This window comes from Cervus canadensis, chromosome 16 (assembly GCF_019320065.1).
Source record: "Cervus canadensis isolate Bull #8, Minnesota chromosome 16, ASM1932006v1, whole genome shotgun sequence".
Lineage (NCBI taxonomy): Eukaryota > Metazoa > Chordata > Mammalia > Artiodactyla > Cervidae > Cervus > Cervus canadensis.
The window spans coordinates 36,252,515-36,276,536 of record NC_057401.1 but is presented as its reverse complement, the minus strand read 5'-3'; the positions used below and the strand labels follow the sequence as shown (position 1 = coordinate 36,276,536).

The 24,022-nt window shown below is 44.4% G+C and overlaps 2 protein-coding genes across 6 annotated transcripts in view; one reads left to right on the top strand and one right to left on the bottom strand.

The window, feature by feature from the left end:
* Nucleotides 1-5,470, bottom strand: part of LMBRD2 (LMBR1 domain containing 2) — a 46,054-nt gene extending 40,584 nt beyond the window's left edge. For all 4 annotated transcript variants that reach the window (XM_043488732.1, XM_043488734.1, XM_043488735.1 and 1 more), the window contains exon 1: nucleotides 5,111-5,470. The gene's annotated coding sequence lies outside the window, so the exon portion shown is untranslated. The remainder of the gene's footprint in view (nucleotides 1-5,110) is intronic.
* A 142-nt stretch (nucleotides 5,471-5,612) lies between these two features.
* The window catches only part of SKP2 (S-phase kinase associated protein 2), a 37,364-nt gene continuing 18,954 nt past the window's right edge, over nucleotides 5,613-24,022 (top strand). The window contains exons 1-5 of one of the 2 annotated variants that reach the window (XM_043488879.1): nucleotides 5,613-5,837; nucleotides 6,334-6,605; nucleotides 18,958-19,069; nucleotides 21,520-21,663; nucleotides 23,865-23,999. In XM_043488879.1, the coding sequence (XP_043344814.1) occupies nucleotides 5,794-5,837; nucleotides 6,334-6,605; nucleotides 18,958-19,069; nucleotides 21,520-21,663; nucleotides 23,865-23,999 (707 nt within the window). In that variant the 5' untranslated portion in view covers nucleotides 5,613-5,793. Of the gene's footprint in view, nucleotides 5,838-6,333; nucleotides 6,606-10,017; nucleotides 10,085-18,957; nucleotides 19,070-21,519; nucleotides 21,664-23,864; nucleotides 24,000-24,022 lie in introns of those variants that run through there. The other variant, XM_043488880.1, reaches the window with a different exon arrangement.

Sequence of the window (24,022 nt, the reverse complement as noted above, 5' to 3'; positions counted from 1 at the left end):
ACCACCTGACCTGCCTCTTAAGAAATCTGTATGCAGGTCAGGAAGCAACAGTTAGAACTGGACATGGAACAACAGACTGGTTCCAAATTGGGAAAGGAGTACGTCAAGGCTGTATATTGTCACCCTGCTTATTTAACTTATATGCAGAGTACATCATGAGAAACACTGGGCTGGGGGAAGCACAAGCTGGAATCAAGATTGCCAGGAGAAATTTCAATAACCTAAGATATGCAGATGACATCACTCTTATGGCAGAAAGTGAAGAAGAACTAAAGAGCCTCTTGATGAAATAAGAAAGTAAAAAAGTTGGCTTAAAGCTCAACATTCAGAAAACTAAGATCATGGCATCCAGTCCCATCACTTCATGGCAAATAGATGGGGAAACAGTGGAAACAGTGGCAGACTTTATTTTGGGGGGAGGGCTGCAAAATCACTGCAGATGGTGACTGCAGCCATGAAATTAAAAGAGGCTTACTCCTTGGAAGGAAAGTTATGACCAACCTAGACAGCATATTAAAAAGCAGAGACATTACTTTGTCAACAATGTCCATCTAGTCAAGGCTATGGTTTTTCCAGGAGTCATGTATGGATGTGAGAGTTGGACTATAAAGAAAGCTGAGCACCGAAGAATTGAAGCTTTTGAAGTGTGGTGTTAGAGAAGACTCTTGAGAGTCCCTTGGACTGCAAGGAGATCAAACCAGTCAATCCTAAAGGAAATCAACCCTGAATATTCATTGGAAGGACTGATGCTGAAGCTCCAAAACTTTGGCCACCTGATGCAAAGAGCCGACTCACTGGAAAAGACCCTGATGCTGGGAAAGATTGAAGGCAAGAGGAGAAGAGGACAACAGAGGATGAGATGGTTGGATGGCATCACTGACTCAAAGGACATGAGTTTGAGCAAGTTCTGGTAGATGGTGAAGGACAGGGAAGCATAGTGTGCTGCAGTCCATGGGTGGCAAAGAGTTGGTCAGGACTGAGTACTATTTATGTTACTGACTTGGAGTACTACTTCCTGAGTACTTTATGGCTGATAATAGTTTTTCACACTAAACACACTTTAAGTAGAAAATTTAGAGGTTAACATCATTTTGGAATCTGAAACATCCCATCCCAAATATTTTCCAAAAGGAGCATGGGGAGATAGGAAGGAAAGATTGGTATCAACTGAACAAGAGAACACAGACAAACAGTTTGTCAAAACCTGACTCTGAAATTGAATAAAAAATTTTCAACTAGACCTAATGATTCATCACACAGGCTGTGTTAACTTAAACATGTATCTTTACTCAGGTATGTGCATAAGAATTAGGAGACAACTTGAGATCCAAATAATGAAAAATCAGAAGAATTAGAACAGAACTAGATGTGAGTAATGAAAGTCAACAGTACCACCAAGTCAAAATTTAAATCTTTGAAAGATAATCATTAATTCCACATTAAATGATTTCAGGAATAAGGACAAGTCAGCTTAGGATATAGACAGAATACCACAAGAGAACATTAACTCCCACTCTAAAAATACAAGAAAGGCATAACATCTTTTGAAATCATCTTTAAAAAATAAGCAGAGTTGGCAAGCCAACCAGGTGAACTGAATCCCAAAGTGTAACAAGCTCTTTTGAAGAAAAATGGACATATTCAAACTGTTTCACCTTTGGCAAGGCATGAGAGAGGCAGCAATCATTAAGTAGGCAAGAAGAAAACAATTGGATCCATTGTAATGAATTCTTAAAGATTTTCAGTAAAGAGATTATAAGATTCATGTCAGTAATTAGAAAATAATCCATAGACTACTTCCTAGTAACAAAATAATTTTCTTTAAGGGAGTAGCTAATATTGAGTTTACTATTAAATAGATTCCAAGCACTTTGCTAGCACTTAACTTGTTTTATCAAATTAGACTTCACAACCCAGTAAGAAAGGATTATTAGTATTCCCATTTAACAGAGAAAATGGCACAAGAGAGTGTAAGAAGTGGGATGCAAACAGAGGCATCCTGACTACAGAGCCAGGCTCACAATTAGGATACAGGATACTAGAGTCTTTAATCCAGTCCAGACATACTTTTTTTAATGCAAGTTAGACTGTTTAAGTCATGCTTTTGCTCAGCTTTCCTTTGTTAATTTCATTTCTGTGAACAAAGTAGACACATTCTCCTGTCATTCTTTTAGATATATCAAGATAGAGTGCTAATAAAGTCATGTTTAATACAGAATCTAACTGTGCAACTTTGCAGGTAAGTCTGCCATAACTTAAGGATAAAACATGACTGCAATCTACAAGATGAAAGTAAAAAAGCAAGCACAGAGCAAAACAGAATTGGGAAAGAACCCTTCTGTTCTTGCCCCAACCTGCCCATTGTAGAGAACATTAAACTGCAAAGAACTAAAAGATCTACTTTAAAATTAACCGAAGGAAAAAGAATCTTTTGAATTTTGATGAGCAGATAGAAACTTCTTGCTATGTAACTGTTGTTAGTCTTTTGTTCACATAAGCTAAATAACATAAAAAAAAAAAAAAACAACTAAAGGAATCTTAAGATTTACTTCATGCTATTATGGAACTAAGGAAAAAGCACATCACACTTCTATTTAAGAGAATCTCCTTTGTCACATTTGATTTTCAAAAAGAACAGTAATATACTGTGCTGTGCTTAGTCTCTCAGTCGTGTCCGACTCTTTGGACCCCATGGACTGTAGCCCGACAGGCTCCTCTGTCCATAGGGTTTCTCCAGGCAAGAATACCGGAGTGGGTTGCCATACCCTCCTCCAGGGGATCTCCTCTACCCAGGAACCAAACCCAGGTCTCCCACATTGCAAGCAGATTCTTTACCATCTGAGCCACCAGGAAAGACCCAATAATATACTACTGAATACTGAATATATATGTATATATAAATATGTACACATAAGCTAGTTCTATGCCCTAATAATGACCATCTCGTAACTATGCTCTTGTCCCATGTATGAGAAACACCTTTCCAATTTACAAAGTCACTTGGTACTCTACCTAAAACTTCCAAAGAGTATTAGAAATTACTCACTCTGACATTTGCAGGTATTTTTAAAATGTAATTGATTTGTCCTAGATACTGATCTAGTAATTCTAGAAATAGGGAACCCTCTCTCACTAAAATGAGACTTGGGGTGTGCTGAGTGTATTAAATAAATAAACTTAATCAGGAAAACAAAATAATCTACATCAGTAGCAATCACAATGCAGTTCTTGGAAAGACCAGACAGGAAACTCTATGTAGCTAATAATCTCAAGCCTTCAATAACCACAATTCCTTATATTAAAGAGCCAATTTACCAAGTTAAACTTTTACTTAACATATTAACAGAAAAGCCATGATTAAAGGAATGCAGAAATGACTCCATTTTCATAAGCTAAAATATTTCTGCTGCCAGGGCAAACTATTAGAGCAATATCTATTCTAGAATTTGAACACTTCGATTTTCCAAGTTGACAGGCTCTCTCTGAAGCCCTATAAAGGACCTTGTTTCCACTAATTCAGATATTTCAAATATTCTGAAAACTAGAAATGTTTCCTAGTTCTCAGGCTAAATCCTAGCACAAGGATATTTCTCATTTTTAAATTTAGAGTCATCCTATTAGACCTTCCTTATAAGAGCTCTTTGTGCCCTCTTCCAATTATTGGGCTTCCCTGATGGCTCAGACAGTAAGAATCCGCCTGCAATGCAGGAGACCCGGGTTTGATCCCTGGATCAGGATGATCCCCTGGAGAAGGAAATGGCTACCCATTCCAGTATTCTTGCCTGGAGAATCCCCATGGACAGAGGAGTCTGTAGGGCTACCATCCATGGGGTCGCAGAGTCAGACAGGACTGAGCGACTAACACTTTATAAGACCTCTGTCTGAAGTGCCCTCTTTCAATCATATCATATTTCAAAACTTTACTCTCATCATGGCATTACAAATTTTGTTTATTCCTTCTCTCCATTAGTTTATAAGCTCCCTCGTCTTGTTCACTTTCCTGAAGAAGACTAAATATTTCCTCTGAATTGCTGTTTTAAGAGAAAGGATGTAGACTTCAAGCAGAAGGCTACTGCTTTCTCCTTAGCCAAAATATCATAAAGATAACTTCATGTAAAAAAAAGTCAGAACACTGCATTTAAAAATATTTTCCATGTAACAAATTGTGAACATTCAGCTTAGTATTCTTCATCTAGTTTCAACTAGAATCAATCAGTGAACAGATCCATTCTTTACACCAGTTTTACCTAGTTTCAAGAATAAACTAGTTACTAAAGGATCACGAACGCCCTCCTCTGTCAAGGGGTGGTTCCATTTCAAGCTATGCACCAACCCTGAAACAAGCTGATATACAAGCAAGGGAGGTTTAACTCCAGAGAAAATTGAATTTTTTTTTTTTAAAGAGAAGAAATAAGAAGGTATGCCACACAGCATGCTTAAGTGACATTCTAGTATTTTTGTGATGACGCCGGGTGCTTATTTCTGAACTTTATAAATCCTCTCGATTTTTATTAGGGTTGGAAGTTATTACCCTTCTCTCTTCCACTGTTTTACCAGGGTCACAGTTATAGGACATTTGAACAATGGATTTCGCACGGTCATCCTACCCAGAAAACGGCACTCTCTAACCATCTCCAAACTTTTCTCCGTGGATATAGTCTAAAAGCAAGCAGCTGGCTTTTAGGACGTGAGGCAATTTTTTTTTGAGACAGTAAGCGAATGGCGCTGCTGGTGGCCGCTAGCGTGGCACGAAAAGCCTTTTGCAAACAATAGTTACCTTATTTGTTCTCAAGCTAGCATTTATGGGACTTCTCAAGGCTGCCGGGAGATGCTCAGCTTTCCCACGGCACTCACCGTAATCTCCTGCTCCCCCTAAAATTAAACCTCCGCCTCACGTTTGAACCGCGCTTTCGTTTACAGACGCTCTCACGAGCCTCCTCTGATTTGACCGCGACTGTGAAACGAGCGTCGTTGCCGTGGTGCCTGTTTTACACGGAAGGAAAGGATCCTGTCCACAGACCTAGTCCTCAGGGCCGCCCTCACCCGGGTGGAGTACGCAGCTTCCAGGCAGAGGGGAGCAGGCGTGACGCCCACGGCCGCAGCCTCTCACCTGGCCGGCAGGGCGTGCCCCTGCCTCCACTCAGCTGCCTGGGACGCAGGCCCCGAGACGGCGGCCTCTCGGAGTCTCCGGGGCCCTCTCTCAGTCCGCGCTCGGCCCCACACCTCAAAGTGCCTCACGCTCTTCTCCTCCGGCTCACCGTCCGATCTCGCCGGACAGCGTCCAGAAGGGCCTGGAAACCCCGCGGCCGCCACAGCCTTACAGGGTTTGGGACCCACACTCCTTGGCGACAGCGGTGGCAGTCACCAAAAGGTCGAGGGGTCCCCGAGAAAGGAAACCCCGACCCCAGTCAAGCAGCTGACATTTCCCCAGTCAGCCGAAGCACCGCCCGCTTCCGCTTCCCCGCCTACCCTGTGGGTCGTCCAGTCCCGCAGCCGCGCGGGGTTGTGGGTATCTCGAAGGCGGCAAAGCTGCAAGGAAAGGAAGTAGTGGCGAGGCAGCCGGACTACCGGGTTGGGCAGAAACTACAATTCCCAGCAGGCAGCGGGGCCGCAGACGACGGCTACGGAGGAGAGCCAGCTGGCTGGAGAATTCTGCGCGCGCTGCTGGGATGGAACGTTGATAGAGTTCGCGGGTTTCGCTGCAGCGAGTCGGGGGCCGCACGCAGTGCGCCGCACGCAGTGCGCCGCCGCGCGCCAAAGCGGGAATCTGGGAGGCGGGCACCTCTGCAATTGATGCACGCATTTAAAACTCCCGAACCTGCGGACGCCATGCACAGGTAAACCGATTGCAGAAGGAGACAGAACATGAATGGACCGTCTGAATTCTTTTAGGCCGCGTGTTTTGCTACTTGCTAATATTGTTAGTAGTGCTGTAATGTGAATGGTTGCTTAGCCTCTTTGGGAAAATGTGGATGGGTGGATGCTTTAGCGCGGTGATCAGCGTGGGTGTTATTTGTCTTCCCTTATTGGGCTTTCCTGCTGCTGTTTTCAATCGTGTGTGATTACTCTGCCTCTTTCCTTGTATGTTTCCTCCACTTTTAAGAAATTCTTAAGGCCTTCTGCACGATCGGAAATCGAAAAGCCTTTTCGATGTGTTCGGTTATTTTCTCTTTTATTCTTGGGAACTCGCCGCCGGCGCGTAAAAATGCAGTTCAGTTAGCTGCTGTGAAAGCTTTCTGCGGTGCATAGCTTGCAGCTTCCTTTAGGCCTGTCTGGGAATTATTTACGGCCGTGTTTTTGAAAGGAACGTGGGGCTATTGTGCGTTTCTGCAGGAAACACCTCCAGGAGATACCCGACCAGACTAGCAACGTTACCACCAGTTTCACATGGGGATGGGATTCTAGCAAGACTTCTGAACTGCTTTCAGGCATGGGGGTCTCCGCCCTGGAGAAGGAGGAGGTGGACAGTGAGAACATCCCCCAGGAACTGCTTTCAAACCTGGGCCACCCACAGAGCCCCCCACGAAAACGGCTGAAAAGCAAAGGGAATGACAAGGACTTTGTGATTGTCCGCAGACCTAAGCTAAACCGAGAGAACTTTCCAGGTAAGGTATGAGGGTAAAATACAAGCCCAGTCAATGGTGGATTAAACTATTTTGTCGGTAAACCTTTGTTTAGGGGTCTTTAGCGTGGGGCCCTTTTTAAAAAATTGTTATTTAAATTTATTTATTTATTTTTGTCCGTGCTGGGTGTTCATTGTTGCCCGGGCTTTTCTCCATTTGCAGTGACTTCTCATTGGGGGAGCATGGGCTCTAGGACGCAGGGGCTTCAGTAGCTGGGGCACGTGGACTCAGCAGTTATGGGTTCCAGGCTCTAGAACACAGCCTCAATTACCGTGGTGCTGGGGGCTCAGTTGCTCTGCTGCATGCTGGATCTCTTCCCAGATCAGGGATCGAACCGGTGATTGCTGCATTGGCAGGCAGATTCTTTATCTCTGAGCCACCAGGGAAACCCAGATAGGGTCCTTTTAGAATTGCCCAATTCTTAAGTTATTTTCCAAAGAAACCAGACAACTGGTTGTGCTTACAGAAATGGTGGTATGTGTGTGTCTTCAGACAGAACTGACTTGTAACCTGTGAAAAGACATTCCTTCCTTTTTCTTTAGGAGGGACTCTGCCTGGTTAAAGGCCAGCTCAAAACCTCTGACAAATGGAAACAAAGCAATGATCCATAGAATTCTTTTTGTTTATATTTGGCTGCTCTGTAGCTGCAGTTGCGCCTTTTACCATAATCACTTTAGTTATTTGTCAAGAGACTGCTAAAGTGAATGTTGAGCTAAGGGGAAGAGTCTTATCCTTCCAGATCCATTCCCAAGAGGAATTCTTCTTTATGCTGTCTCCATCACTCACTGTGTTATCTGTTCAGTTTCCCCAACCCCATAACCTAAAGGTCAGTCAGAATCCCACCATCCCCCACAATATCCAACCAATCATTGAATCTTTCCCTCTTGTCTCCTAAACATTTCTCATATTTAGGAGTGGACTCATAATTCGGAGCCTTATCCTCCCCAGCTCCATCCCCCAGAGCTAGAGTGGACTGATTGAAATGTAGAACTCCACTACGTCACTCCCCTCTAAATAGCTCTCTGTTTCCAGACTTCTCAAGCTGATGTATAACTGCCTCCCACGGTGGATCAGAGCTCCAGGAATACTCAGAACCATAGGGTAAACATTGTGCGTTGACCTGGGGTTATCAGTTTTTCTTCCTGGCAAGCCATGTAAAACATTAATTCAGCAAATATTTGCTGAGCACATTGTGTGTGCTAGGCGTTGTTCTTAAGTACTGGGAATACAGCAGTGAGCAAAACAAAAGCATTTCTACCCTCGTGGAGCTTCTCTTCTAGAAAGAGGATGCCGTATGCACAAATCTGGTGTGTAGCATGTTAGAATAAGTGCTATGGCTAAAAACGAAAACAGAACAAACCAAAAGAGACAGGAGGTCCTGGGAGGGAAAGCTGGTTTGCAGGGTATTGAAGGAAAGCCTCACTTGGACAGTGAGCTGTAAGCAAAGGCATAAAGGAGATGAAGGAATGTGCTATGCAAATATCTTGGAGAAAAGAGCCCCCAGCAGAAGGAGCAGCTAGTGCAAAGGCCCTGGAACAGGGGAATGTTGTGTTTGTTCAAGGAACAGCAAGGAAGCCATATGCCAAGAGTAGAAGAACAGAGGGGAGAATAGTGAGAATTGGGCTAGAGGCGCAGTTGAGCAGAGTTGCTATGTAACCTTTGAAAAGGACACACTGCTGTCTTGAGACTAAACTTTGAGGCCTTGAGGATAAAAGCTTAAAGACTTGTTGAGAGGTGTGGGAGTGGTGCTAAGCTGCTTCTGGATATATTTTGCCATTAGAGTGGACAGAGAAAGATTTTGAAATTGTACAAGTGATCATAGTCTAAATTGAAATTGCTGATGATGGAGAAGAAGAGACAGTCGAGAAATAAAGATGAAGTTTTGCAGAGCCAGGGTAAATTAAGGATGTTCCTGAATTCCCCCATCTGGCTTTCTGTGAGAAAGGTTGGTTGATCACTTGCTTGCTTAAACAGAAGGAAAAAAAAAAAAGATTTTTTGGCTTTTGACCCTTTCTTTAGAAAAGAGAACTTTCAAATTATAGTCTGAGGATCTATATTAGATATTGGATTAATCAGAAAGGCAGTAAGGATTGTGGTGAAGTAGACAGATATGGCTTTGAATCCAAATCCTGCTGTTTACCAACCTTGGGAAGCTATTTGAGCCCTCTGTCCCTTAGTTTCTATGTGCAATGGGATAGTAATGCCGGCATCATGGGTTACTGTAAGATTAAATGAAAGAGTACATGTGAAACTGCTAGCATGCTCCCTGCATACAACAGTAAGTACCCCCAGTTAATTTGGTGGACAAAAGATACCTAGCTGAGAGGCTACTTAAGTTTATCTTTTGTCCTTAATCCTGTTAGTCTGGCCCTGTTCGTGTAGATCTGTTTTCTTCAAAATTGAATGTCCCTGCTATTTTTAGTGTCAGGAATGCAGCAGGAGCAATTTGGTGCTTGACTAACCAAATGTGGTGAACGACAGACGCTTCCTGCTAAGATGAGCGGCTTTTGACAACTTTGTCCAGCGCTGATAGCATCTGCCATGGCGTGTGATTGCTGTGTGTCCTATATGTCCTTCCACATTCACACACACAGACGGAAATACAAACGACGTTTTTCAAGCAAGGCAATAAGGAAACAAGGTGGAAGATTCAGGCATGGCTTCTGTCTTCTAGGAAATTGTAATTGAAGTTGAGAGAAGAGGATACACGGTAAGAGACGCTCACAGCAAAAGATGGCAGCTCATACACTAGCAGCTGCTGAGTGGCTCAGGCAGCAAGTGCTATAGGAGGCCAGAGGGAGGGAGCCCCTTGCACCAAAATGACCCGAAGCTTCTCATGGTGATCCTCACTGCACGTGAGCATGCTTCCTCCTGCGCTTCAGCAAAGCAGAGGCTCTGGAAGAGAGAGAAGGACCTGGAAACCATTCAGTCACTGCGTCTAGATTGTTAAAATTGACTTCAGATGTATTTATCGGAAGTGAGAGAAAAAATACCTCGACTTTTCTGTTGTTGTGACCTCAGAGAGAGGCAGGGAGGGAAACCGCTGGTATGCTTTGCGGGTGCGTAGAATTACGCACTATAGTGATTGGTATAGGGGGGCAGGGGGGTTGCAGGGTGAGGAACAGCTGGTATAGAGCATTCCCAGTGGGCCATCAGGAGCCTGAGCCTCTGGCGGTGTTGGATCATCATTGTAGCGAGTTTTGTCTGCAGTTGTCAGGACAGGTGGCTGAGAGCTCTGCCGGATTAGGCTGGAACGGACCACACCTGCTTTCCATAGCGATCTGATGACAGTGGCCCTGGGCTGTGTGAGTTTTTCTTGGTTCTTCACTTGACAGTCTCTCTTTTCTGCCGGCCCCAAGCCAGGCTCACATCTGGTGACTAAATCCTCTTCATCTGTTCAGCCTGGAAGATGGAAACTTTGTGGCCAGCCGGTACCAGGACAGGTCTGAGTGGCCCTTGGGGTGAGTGTGTGGAGGGAGGAAATGGCCTGGTGATGAGATCAGTAATGAACAGAAAGAGAACAACTGTGTTTTATTCATGGTTGTTAAATGCCTGCCCTGGTCCCCTGTCTTCTCCTGCCCACCCACAACCCCCACCCCAACCTCCCAAACAGAAGATAGCTGTGGTAATGCTGTCAAACTAATTTGTTGATCAGCTTTCCCATGGCTGTTAAACTGCTTGAAATTCCAGGCCCCACAGTGGTTTTCAGAGTGGAGACTCCAAAGTTTAGAGTCTACTGATATCCCCAAGGGAACATGTTCAAAGTGCAAAATTCCAGAGATTCTCATCCCAGAAGTCCTGCCTGGAGCCTGGGAATCTGCTTTTTCAGTATCTCCAGGCAAATGCTTTTCCTCTTTTTTTTTTTTAATAACCAATAACATATTTTCCATTGCAATCTTGGGTGTGTATCTTAAACTGAAATTGCACAAAATTAGTTTTTTCCTTACTAAGGTATTTACTATTCTCTTCCACTCTTTTAAAACAACACTAATCAGACTAAATTGATTTCATGACTCACCAATGAATCTTATCCCACAGCTCCAAAACTCAGCACTGTAAGAACCTTTCCAGGCCTTTCCCAGGCACCTGTGTTTACCCTGTAGCTTCCTTTCATTCGTTCAGCAGTGTAAATGCAGCATCATTCTAGAGATGGGGGATCCAGCAGTGAACACAGACCAGAGATCCTGCTCTTCGCGACCTTGTATCCTGTACCTAATTCCCTGAATCCCAATTTCCATGGTTTCTTAGTCTTCTCACATCCCAGGGTTGAGCAAGTCTCTCATAGAAGTGTGGGGTTGAAGGGGTCATTGAGGACCCCTATTTTAGCTTTTTCCTGTTTTGCTTTTTTCAGTTTTGTCCAACCAGCCAAAAAAAAGCCAAATACCAAGAGCTAGCATGGTCTAGTGTTGTCTCTTAATGATTTATAGAAGAGGAAGGAAACCTCATCCCAGATGGCAGAATCTATAGTCTCCCAGAAGGGAAGCACGGGTCGTTAATACTTAAAACAAGCGAGCAGAAGCAAACAGGAGGTGAACCTCCACTCTTAAAAAAGCAGTAGATGTGAACAGCAGTGCCTGCTTATCCTTCAGATACAATTATCTGTGCTTAAAGAAAAGGGCAATTTTAAGAGTCAAAGATTGAGTACTCTGGAGTTTGAATCTGAGTGTAGGTGATGTTTCAAGAAATAAGCATGTCAAGTAAGAAGACGTTACCTATCCTGTAAAGACCTCGTGCATCAAAAACTCTTAAGCATTATTATTTCCGAAGGACTTAAAGAGGCATGGGAGGTGATGAGATTACAGAAGTGGACAGCTGACTTTGCACCAGAGAAATGAATGGAAATGCTGGTGACTAGCAAGTTTGTGAATCTGGCCAGTTTTCACCTTTCATGGCTCCAAAGTGTGTTTAATTGCTTTCATGTTGTTGAAGATTAGAGTCCATGGGCTTAATTATTTTGCTTACTGTGCAGGTCTGGTGTGCAGCCTTGGGGGTTTTAGAAGAGGTGAGTAGAGGAAAGACTTGCTCTGGACTTTGTCATCCTCTCTGAGCAGACAGACCAGGCAGCAGTGCAGTCAGGAATCCAGGAAACAGATGGTCGATGTTTTGAGAATTAACTATGGCAAGTAAAATTAGATTGAGCATATCCCAAGCCTGGATACTAGCCACTGGGGCAGCTGTATGAAGACAGACTTCTGTCTCATCTGTTGGAACAGCATCCAGTTTCAGGCTGTGACACCCCTCCCCCACCTTCACTCCCACCAGAGGCCCTAGAATCAGTGTTGTCCTGTGATCAGCTCCGTGGAGAAGTGGGGACTTGGCTGCTCAGACAGGCTGTGCGTTTTCCCAGCCATTGCCCTGTCTATATGCTCACTGACCCATTGAGAGCTCTCAGCGTCTCTGTTTCACTCCCTCTCCCCTCCGCTCTCCCTCCCAAGCCCTGAAGGATTCCTTTTCCCAGAGCAAGTCAGGTTTAGTTCTCACCTTTTAAAAAAGTGTGATTTTTTTTTTTCTTAATTTTTTCTTCATTTCAGAAAATTTAGTCAGATCAGGAGAGAGACTCCTAGGGTAGACAGAGGACAGGATTTGGAGTCAGAGCTGTGCTTGAATTCCCACTGGGTGGTTTGCTAATTGTGTGACCTTACCCCTTTAGTTGAAGTTACATCATCTCTTGAAGCCCCTCCCCTGACTTACAGAAGACACTGTTTCTGTTTCTGGATTTCAGTCTTCAGCCTCATTCCCCTGGACACCTGCAGGGCTGTGCCATTCCTTAGCAGGCTCTGTGCCCCCTGGCCAGCCTTCAGACACTCTCCTCCGAGGCTCTGTGCCTTCACCTCTGGTGGTGGGGTTTGGAAACAGACAGAAGAGTCCATGTTAACTTCTTGGCTCTGCCACCTGATAGTTGCTAGCACCTCCATGAGGTTAATAAATAAAGCTACTAAGACACGTGTCCTCATCTGTGAAATGGGACACTGCATTCTAGGACACAAGGCAAGCATTAGAATCACATGCATTAATAAGTGTATGAGACTCTTTAGGGCTTTCAGTAAATGGCAGTGGTAACGTGGGCTTGTGTTTCTGTTTATTAGTTTGCCTCCCAGTGAGGCCAACAGACAGGGCCTGTGCTCACGCTCTCCAGCATTAGTCAGACACGCAGGAATGTTTGTTTAAGTGGAGCCCTAGGCCAGCCTTGTCATTTGATAAATGAGGAGACTGGTCCTGAGAGGCCCACACTCTCACCCGTCTGTGAAACAGAGCCAGCATTCTTCTCTTGGGTGTCAGTCATTCCTTTGTGGGATATTGAACACTTTCTAGGGTTCGTCGCCAAGTTTGTCTTAGGCAGCAGGAGTGGCAGTTAATTGGTTAAGGAAGGTTCATCAGTCACATGGATACAGAATTTGCACGTTCACAGTTTGCATGAAGGGGCAGGAAAAGGTATACTGCATTGAGCAAGGATTTTGAGAATGTCCGTGGTGTGCCAGGCATTGTGTGGGGTCTCCCTGTGCCTGCCTAGGTGTTGGGGGGTGGGGGGTGGAGGGGGGGCCATGCTGGTCTCCTGGGAATGCTCCTCCGAGGGAGAGACAGTTCAGCTGGAGTCTGAAGGATGAGTAGGAGTTGGGCAGGTGAAGATGGACATTGCAATGCAAAGCCTTCCTAGTTCTAGACTTAGCTTCCTTCTGTGGCTTCAGTGCCTGGCTTTGCTGTCCTTAGCGAACACCTGCATTCATCCCAGTGCCAAATTTTCCTTCTAGCATTTGAACTGTGTGCTAAGTGACTTCAGTCCTGTCCGACTCTTTGCGACCCTGTGGACAGGCTCCTCTGTCCATGGGATTCTCCAGGCAAGCATACTGGAGTGGGTTGCCCTTCCCTCCTCCAGGATATCTTCTCAACCAATGGGTCGAACCCCCGTCTCTTACGTCTCCTGCATTGGCAGGCGGGTTCTTTATCACTAGTGTGCCACCTGGAAGCATTTGAATTACTGATCTCTTATTCTCAGTTGCTGATTTCTTATGTCTTCCTGTTAAAATGGGAAGTACCACATTCATTAGTTTATTGATTTCTCCTACCCTTTACTTTGCAACAAGCCTCCCTATCTCCTTTCCCCACTATCTTTACCTGACACTTGGGTGCCCCATCCATAGCTCCTTGAAGCTCACCATTCCCTTTTATGCCAAGGGCTTTCTCCCCCACATCGATGACACTCTGTGTTTGAGGGCTTTCCCTGGGCAGGCATGCTGGGGAGTCAACATGCCTGCCCCCTCCCAGAAGCCACCAACCCATGACTGACAGCAGATGATGGATTAACGCCCCAGCATCTGGGGCAGGTGCTGTATGTTTCCTGGGAGTCCCCTGCAGATTTAAAGCCCATAGTGATAATCTGCTTACTCACATGCCCATGTTGGCTTCCTGCCCTTCCATGTCTCTCTTCATTCTTTCCAGTATTTCCTGGATCCCAAACCTCGATTGTTGTTGATAAGTTGATCAGTCACTCAATCATGCCCAACTCTTTGTGATCCCATGGGCTGCAGCACTCCAGCAGGCTTCCCTGTCTTTCACTATCTCCTAGAGTTTGTTCAAGCTCATGTCCAGTGAGTCGATGATGCCATCCAACCATCTCATCCTCTGTTGCCCTCTTCTCCTGCCCTCAATCTTTCTCAGCATCAGGGTCTTTTCCAGTGAGTCAGCTCTTCACATCAGGTAACCAAAGTATTGGAGCTTCAGCATGAGTCCTTCCAATGAATATTCAGGATTGATTTCCTTTAGGATGACTGGTTTGATCTCCTTGCTGTCTAGGGGACTCTCAAGAGTCTTCTCCATTACCACACTTCAAAAGCATCAATTCTTTATCACTCAGCCTTCTTTTTGGTCCAACACTCACATCCATACATGGCTCCTGGAAAAACCATAGCTTTGACTATACGGACCTTTGTTTCTGCTTTTTAATACGCTGTCTAGGTTTGTCATTGCTCTTCTTCTAAGGAGCAAGCATCTTTCAATTTAATTTAATTATTTAATTAAACCTAGATAGAAGGCAGTTAGGGGGTCTTGGTAAATCATACCAGGCAGCCCTTGTCCAGCCCCTACTCAGAGATGGATGTTTTCACATAGGTGAAGATTCTCAGCAGCACTGAAAGGAAAAGGTCATGAAAGTAAAACATACAGATTTTTTGGAGAAAGGAGAGGAATAGAAGCAAAAAAGAGGCAGTTTAACTCTCTGCTTTGTCACCTCTTGACATGAGCTATTTAATCTTCATAGTGAACAACTTTGCAAAATGAACCTTTTTATTCCCTTTCCTACTGATGAAAGTGAGCCCCAGGAGGATTGAGTAGCTCACTTAGGGTTTGCTGACATGGAGACAATGCAATCAAATTCCAGTCGGAACTGTGCTCCTTCCTCAATCCAGAGTTCTCACACTTGGCGGGGATGGGGGGCAGGCACCTGGTGTCAGGGTAGTCATTGCAGATCATAGTAAAAATCTCAACAGACTAGATTCAAAGTGGCTAAGTGTAATTTTTTTTTTTTTTTTTTGCCGAATGTAATGCTAGCATCTGATCTGTATATGCAGGAGGCAGCAGAGGTTAGGGAGTTAAGAAGAATTAATGGAAGGAAAACTTTGTTCCAATTTGTGGAGCAGGAGTCCTGCTGGAGACCCTCTTCCCCCACTGACCTTGGCCCAGGAGCTTTGTGGTGTGATGGAGGCTTGTTGCCGCACTGAGGAGCTGTTCTCTGGAACGTGTCCAGGGTCAGTGCGGATGGTCTGCCTTCATCCCTCTACCCCGAGGCTTCAGAGCCTCAGTCCTTTATTTGATTCTCTCGAGAGGAAGGGGCAGGTGTTCATGGAGCAGCTACAAGTCCTTATTTTCCCAGGGAGCATCTTCGCTAAGCACTGTGCCGGTCCCCGGTGTAGCACAATACCCTGAGCCTTTCTCCAGCCCGTTGTGACCCTGGATTGAAATATCCTGTTTGTCTGTGTCTCTCAAGCGCTGAGAAGGCCATGCCTTGTTCATCTCTTGTCTGTAGAACAGTCCTCGGCATATAGCACGTTAAGTAAATAAATGAATGCTTGCATGTATCGGACGGTGTGCTAGTTCCTCAGAATATGAAGATTGTTAAAAGAAAAATCAGGTTCTCCTTCTCAAGATCTCATGGCCTTGTAGGGCCTACACAGGTGAGTAAGGAAATAACAAAACTGTGGTTAAAAAACTGGCCTGTTTTTGGTGATGTCCTGGGAGGCCGTCCATAGGAGTTGGGGCGTTAATGGCCCCTTGAGTAATAGCAGTCGGGGGTGGGCACAGCATGTACAGAGGCATTGAGATATGACACAGAAAGACTCATTCTGAAAATTCCAAGTAGCTCCAAGTGGCTGGAACATATTTCTAGATAATGAATCTAGAAAACCAAGTGGGGCCCTGATAAGAAAGCTTTGAATTTCATGCTCAGCAGTATAGACTTTAGACAGAATATTCAAGGGACACCATTGAAGGGATCTAATTGAAGAATGTTTTCAAAAGATTGCCCAGGAATAGGGGGGAAAGAGTCCACAGAGTCTAAGACTGTTATGTTTATCACTCACCTCCACGCTGTCTCCAGCTGTCCATCGTCTTTCCCCTGAGCCTGTTGCAATGTCTGTGTTCAGTACATACTGACACCTTTTAAATGGGGTGTGTGTTCTGTATTTAGTTGCTCAGTCGTGTCCGACTCTTTGGGACCCCATGGACTGTAGCCCACCAGTTTCTTCTGTTCGTGGAGATTGTCCAGCCAAGAATACTGGAGTGGGTTGCTATGCCCTCCTCCGGGGGATCTTCCCAACCCAGGGATCGAGCCCAGGTCTTCTGTATTGCAGGTGGATTCTTTACCAGCTGAGCCACCAGGGAAGCCCAAGAATACTGTCAGAGCCACTGAACAAATAAGAGATACAAGGAGGCTTATTAATAAGGCATTGGCTTACGTAGTCCTGGAAGCTGAAGAGTCCCATGATCTTTGGTCCCAAAGACCTGAGATTCCGGAGAGTAGATCTTGTTAGTTTCAGTCCAGCCTGAAGGCAGGAGGACACCCAGGTTCCAGCTCAAAGATGGGAGAAAGAGCCGGGTCTCCCTTCATCCGCCTTTTATTCCAACCCGACTTTGGATTGGATGAGGCAGGCACACACTGGGGACCGCAACCTGCTTTTCTCAGTTAACCAGTCAAGTGTTAATCTCATCCCAGATACCCTCCCAAAGACAGCTGGTATGGTGTTTAACCAAATATCTGGGTACTCCTTAGCCCAGTCAAGTTGACACTAAAATTAGCTGTCACCGGGGAGAGAGGATATTGGTAGCATTGGTGTAGCAGGTGGGTTGGAGTTAGAGACCGAGAAGGCAAGTTACTGAACTCAGCTAACCACTCTGAATTCTGATCTAAAACACTCACTGTTTGGTGCCTGCTTGTTTCCTTCTAGGCCGTGGTCATATTATCCTTGTCTTGTGGGTTATTCTATTCATATGTAAGCATGTAATACTTGTTGCATAGCAATTAGAGTTTGCTTTTATAAAAACTAAGAAAACTGGTTTTCCTGCATCCACCTTTTTCTCCCTCCAGTTTATTCCGAACACACAGTCAGAGTGATCCTTTTAAAACCTACGTGAGATCCTGTCATTCCTGTGCTCAGAACTCTCCGGCGGCCCCTCATCACCTTCAGAGTCAGAGCCGGATGACCTGGCCCCCTCCCACTCCTCTGACCTCTTCCCCGCTCCCTGCAACTTGCTCACTGTGTTCTACGCTGGCCTCCTTGCTGTTCCTCAAAACAGACCTGCTGCTCCTGCACATAGAACACGCTCCAGGGACTCACAGGGCCAGCCTCTTCTCTCTGTTCAGCCTTTGCTCAATGATCACCAGCTCAGTAACGCCCTCCCCATTGTTTTATACCATTTTACACCACAGAACACTGTTTGTAGTGGAACAGATTCTAACATCTCCCAGAAGAATGTTCTTTAAATACCAGTTTGGGAAACAGTATGTTTACGAAATGGATGTAAGTGCACCAGATAACTTAAAAATATCTCTGAGAAATGGAACTGTTTTATACTTTTAAGTAACTCAACTTTTCTTCAAGAATTTTTTCAATAAGAATGCAATACTTTTTTTAATATAAGAAAACACAGCAAATGTATTAAAAAGTTTAGGGGGGGGAACTCCAGCTATAAAACTTGACAGTTATTAAAGGAACCACCATTGTGGTGAAATTCACATCACAATTACTCACTATTACAGAATTTTGTATTAGGCATTTATTTTGAAATGTAGAAGGAGATATTTTGACCAAATCTTTACTAATACAGACTTAGTCTCCTTAACTATGAATGACGAGTTTCAGTAGGCTAACAAATAGAGTTGAGTCAAAATAGAATGAAAATAGTTGTTTTAATCAAAGAGCTGAATACAACCCTTATCATAATTTATTATTAACCCCAAACATGAAAAATAGAACAAGGAGGTAAGTTGCTGTTGATGGTTGAGGGTGTATGTATGTGTATGCTGTGTGTTAAAACTTTCTAAGTTTAAACTTTCTTTATTTTCTTTCTAAAGTTTAAACTTTATTTTTAATACATCAAAGTAAAAGCAATTTTAACGTATCACTTAATTTTTTTAAAATATTGAACAGTTTTTAACATGTCTTCTAATATCATGTGATTGTTTCCCCAATGGAACATAAGCTCCATGAAAAAGTGTTTTGTCTCATGTGTTACCTGCTTTCTCCCAACACCTTAACCCATCCCTGGCATCAAACTAAGCACTCAGGACATGTGTGTTGAATTAAGAGATGAGAACAGCCTTTTGGTATTGCACTTTTAGGTAAATGGACTTCTGAGCCCACCCTCTGTAAACTTGGAAGAAGAGGGAGGAAGATTGGTTTGCCTTTTAAATAAGGTCACTACTTGATAAATCTACCACTGAAGCTGCTTCAAAGAGGAGTGAGGTGTTCCTTAGCAACCCAGAAGCATTGTGTATCTTAGACATTGTCGTCCAAGATGTGAGAGGCCTGGGACTGCCTCTGAACCCCCATCAGTATGGTTCTGAGCCTGAGACTGGCTGGTGGGTGCTTAAGAGAAGAATATCATGACAAGTATTCTTGATACTCTCTTTTCTCCTTTGCTGAGAAAGTATACAGTATCCACTTCAGGAAACATAGACCATGGGTAAACAGAAAAAGAATTATGAGGATGAGGAATTCATTTAGCATTAAATTCACCTTTTTAAGCTACACGTTGTATATCTTTAAGTGCAGGAAAAAGCTCAGTACACTTGATGGGGGAAAGCATGGTAAAAGGAAAACAATTCTTTTTTTTTCCCTCCAAGGTGTTTCTTGGGACTCCCTTCCAGATGAGCTGCTCTTAGGAATCTTTTCCTGTCTGTGCCTCCCTGAACTCCTGAAAGTTTCCAGTGTTTGTAAGAGATGGTATCATCTAGCGTAAGTATTTTTCACCCCATTTAGTATATGGAGAGGAGGAGAAAAGAAGGGTTTTTATTCGTTGGGGTCTGCTGACACTGAAAACCAAGAAGAATATAGTAGGACAGAGCACACTTGATATTTTCTTATTCTTTATAGTAATCAGTGTCTTATTTCACAGATAAGGGAGGAATCTACTGGAGGGGGGTGTGTGTGTGTATGCCAAGTTGTGTCTCACTTTTTGCAAGCCCATGGACTGTAGCCTACCAGGCTCCTCTGTCCATGGAATTTTCCAGGCAGGAATAAAGGAGTGGGTTGCCATTTCCTCCTCTAGAGGGTCTTCCCAGCCCAGGGATCAAACGCACAACCCTGCATTGGCAGGTGCATTCTTTACCACTAGCACCACCTGGGAAGACAGCATCATCCCCTTTTATATATGGGGGGACTGGGACTCAGAACCTCACTCCGGTCCCATAAAGCCTAAGTAGCAGAGGCTGGTTCCCCACTTGGGTCCCACTCAGAGCCCCGAGTTCTCTTCCCACCACTCACAGCCAGCCCACTGGGTGTATGAGAACCAGCTATGCCTTCATGCATCCCTGTCACGCCTGGTACACTGCCTGGCCCAGCATCCAATAAACATGGGCTCTGCTGAATACAAGGAAAAGAAGTTTTCCAAATGGGGCAGGTCACTTCCGGTGGGTCACATGATGGCCACTGTGAGCATGAAATATAAAGATGCTCGGGTGGTGCCCAGCTAATTGTTCAGGTTTTGTTGGGTTTGGGGCCACGCTTCTCAGGTGCGAACAGTGAGCTGCACATGGGACATCTTGGTGAGCTGGGACGGGCTTTTCCATCTTCACCTTTTCTCCTGCTCATCAGCCTCTGGCCAACCTTTGCTCTGTGCTTAAGGCCATCTATGTCTCTTCTCCCTCCACACGTCTAGGACTCTCACTGTGATTACGCAGGAGCCCCTGCCCTTCCATTCACAGGTGTGCTGGAAATAAGACACTCCAGGTATTTACAGGACTGGGCTACAGTCATCCCTTGGTACCCACTGGTTATTGGTTCTGGGACCCCCCTGTGGATGCCAAAATCTGCGGATTCTCAAGTCCCTTGTATAAAATGGGGTAGGACAGTCTGGCTCTGGATCTGCGGATCTGTGGATGTGGAACCCGTGGATAGGGAGTGCTTGCTCAGTCGTGTCTAACTCTTTGCGACCCCATGGACTGTAGCCCACCAGGCTCCTCTGTCCATGAAATTCTCCAGGCAAGAATACTGGAGTGGGTTGCCATTTCTTCCTCCAGGGAATCTTCCCCACCCAGGGATTGAACCCACGTCTTCTACATTGGCAGACGGATTCTTTATCATCTGTGCCACCTGGGAAGCCTTGTGGATAGGGAGGGCTGACTGTGTTTGCTTAGAAGAGCCACAGAGAGGTCGGCACACCTGGAATGCCAGAGTAGGTACATGGTGGTTGACTCACTTATCCCTGCTCAAGAAACGCCATTTGGATTTTCTTTTGCCACCAGCTGTGTTCGCTATGCAGCTCTGTTCATCTTCATCTCAACTGTCATAAAAGTTATTACTGACATTCATTAAGCACTTGTTATATGCCAGGCACAGCAGTCCTGTCTTCTTAAGAATAAAGGTTGACAATTTGTTTATGCAGAATTATTTCAAAGCTCCAGCCAGTGGTCTGCTTATCTCAAGTAGGATTAAAAAGTAAAATTCTTGTAAACATTTAAAATGTTCCCTCACGGGCTTGATCTCATGTTTTCTTTTGTGTTAAATTGAATTAATCTATGGGTATTCAAACCTCTTTATGTTTTTTTACTATATTTGTTACCGCTTTTTTGCTTTTGAAACACAAATCTAAACATTTTTACCTCTTCTCTTCACATTAGTTCATAGGTATACCTGTATTTCTGTGCATTTATTTTAAGCTTTTAAGGTTTTGTAAATGGAGCTGAACTATGACTTTTCCTAATGGATATTTGCTAAACATATCTCATAATAAAGTCATACAAACTTTCCTTCTTTTAGGTACATTTACATGTTTTTTAGGGTACTTGTGGTAGTGTGCTGGTGCTTCACAAAAATGGCAAGCAAGGTCATTGTGAACCTACCTACTTGATCAGTAATCAGTTGAGTGATTTGAGCAGTCTTAAAGTTATTGAATTGAATTGAATGCTGAAATTTTATTCTCCTGTTCCAGATCATTGCAGAGCTCATGATAGCTTTGAACTAGCTATGAAATCCATGTAAAGAGGAAGATGAAAGCTTATCCATAATGGGAAAAAGAAATATTCCATAGTGGCTTAAAAATATAGGTAATTGTATAGTCAGAAACAAACATGCCTTTAGAATTTGCTTCAGGGCAATTGAGTGGCCGTGTCCTCTTGTTAGAAGCGGTGTCGAGGGTCTCCAGAAACTGGTGCCCTGACTCACCAAACGAAGCACTTCTTTTCCAGGTTTGATGAGTCTCTCTGGCAGACTGTAGACCTTGCAGGCAGAAACCTCTACCCAGACGTGGTTGGTCGGCTCCTGTCCCGAGGGGTGGTTGCCTTCCGCTGTCCAAGATCGTTTATGGACCAACCGTTAGTTGAACACTTCAGGTAAGAAAGAAAAGTGCCCAGAAGATCTTGGGGAGGAAAACAGATCGAAGTGTCTTTTTTTCCTCTCTCTCCTGCTATATGCCCTAGGACAGGTCATCTGTGCAGCGTGGGACGTTAGTTGTGTATGTTGCCATGTGGCCTTTGTGTTGAAACACGGCACGGGTTTCAGTGACATCATTCCTGTGTTAGCCTAGGCCTGCTCTTGGGCTCTTCCCAGGGTCTAAGGGTGTCCTGAGTATCCTATGAGGCAGGAGCCAAGCAGAGCCCTCGCGGCAGATGTCATGCAGCCAAGCTATTCCCCCAATGCCCATTTCTTCTTATTTTTTTTAAATGTATTTTTATTTGGAGGATAATTGCTTTACAATATTTTGATGGTTTCTGCCATATAAGCACATGAATCAGCGATAAGTATACACATGTCCCCTCCCTCTTGAGCCTTCCTCCCATTCCCCCATCCCATCCCACCCCTCTAGGTTGTCCCAGGGCACTGGGTTGAGCTCCCGTATTATACAGCAACTTCTCACTGCCTATCTGTTTACATATGGTGATGTATGTATGGTTCAACGCTACTGTCTCAATTCGTCCCACCCTCTCCATCCTCCTCTGTATCCACAAATCTGTTCTCTGTGTCTGCATCGCTATTCCTGCCCTGCAAATAGATTCATCAGTGCCATTTTTATAGATTCTGCACATACGTGTTAATAGATGATGTTTGTTTTCTCTTTCTGACTTACTTCACTCTGTATGACAGGCTCTAGGTTTATCCACCTCACTAGAACTGATTTGTTCCTTTTTAGGACCATTGTGTGTGTGTGTGTGTGTATGTATATATATATACCACAACTTCTTTATCCATTCATCTTTTGGTGGACATCTAGATTGTTTCCATGTTCAGGCTATCGTAAATAGTGCCGCAATGAACGCTAGGGTACATGTGTCTTTTTGAATTATGGTTTTCTCAGTAGTGGGATTGCTGGGCTATGTGGTAGTTTTATTCCTAGTTTTTAAGGACTTTCCTTACTGTTCTCAACAGTGGCTTTATCAACTTACATTCCCACCAACAGTGCAAGAGAGGACCCCTTTTTTCCACATCCTCTCCAGCATTTACTGTTTGTAGATTTCTTGATGACCATTCTGACCAGTGTGAGATGATACCTCATTGTAGTTTTGATTTACATTTCTCTACCCCCACTGCCTGTTTCTGATAAGGAAAAAATGTGAGGGGTCTTTTCAGATTTTGTCACTCTGGGTTTCTGATCCTGTCACAAACCAGTTTACATCCTGAAAAAGATGCTCTGTGTTGGTGTTTTTTAGACTTTCTGAAAATGTATTTCTTACTGATAGTTTTGCAGTGTGGTTTCGTGTCATCTCATGCTAGAGTGGAGTAAATAGATACTGAACAGAAAAATAAGCTAAAGACGGCAGAGCTAGGATACAACACGCATCCCAACTCGAGGCCTTTTCACCTTCTCGCTGTGGTCATATGACAACTCTCCTCTCCCACGGGTGTTTTATGCTTCTCCTGCACTTCCTTCTCAGTCTCCTTCAAGTGCACGCTTTGCTTTGTTACTCTAGGGTCTGTCCCTGGCTGCCTTCTCTCCCGACCCACACTCTGTCTTCAGACAAGCTATGTCTTGTACACCCCCATCTATGCCAAGACTTTCACATCCTCATCTCTAGCCCAACCCTCTCTTTCAAACAAACTCTTATTTCTAATTACCTAAAAACTACCACAGCTGAATTTCCTACAAGTACCTTAGTATTAGCATGTCCATCCCAAGAACCTTGGTATTAACCTCCGTTTACAACTTGCCTTTCCACGGTCTTCCCTGGTTTGGTCATCCACCCACTCACCCTTGCCAGGAGTCATTGTAGGTGTGACCTCCTTGTCACCCACATCCAACTCATTCTCCTGATGCTCATTAATTCATTTTCTAAGTTGGACTGTGCTGGCACAACGTCTGGACTTGGCCCCACCCCACCCCACCCCCCAAAAAAAAAAGCTTTTGAATTTTAAAAAAACGAAGGTGGCCAGTAACAATTTATTTTATGACTACAACTATAGCTAATACTTGAAATGCGTGTTCAGGGTCTTGTTTGTGGTGAACTGCCCAGGTGGGGAGGAGAAGGGGTCAGATCTAATCTGGACATTCTGGTGTGAGCCACCTTGTAGAGCCTCTTTTTATTCCCTCTGTCTTCAGCCCTTTTCGTCTACAGCACCTGGACCTGTCGAACTCTGTGATCGATGTGGCTACCCTGCATGGCCTTCTGTCTCACTGCTCCAAGTTGCAGAATCTCAGCCTGGAAGGCCTCCGACTTTCAGATCCCATTATTGAGTGAGTGGCACCTGGGAGCATGT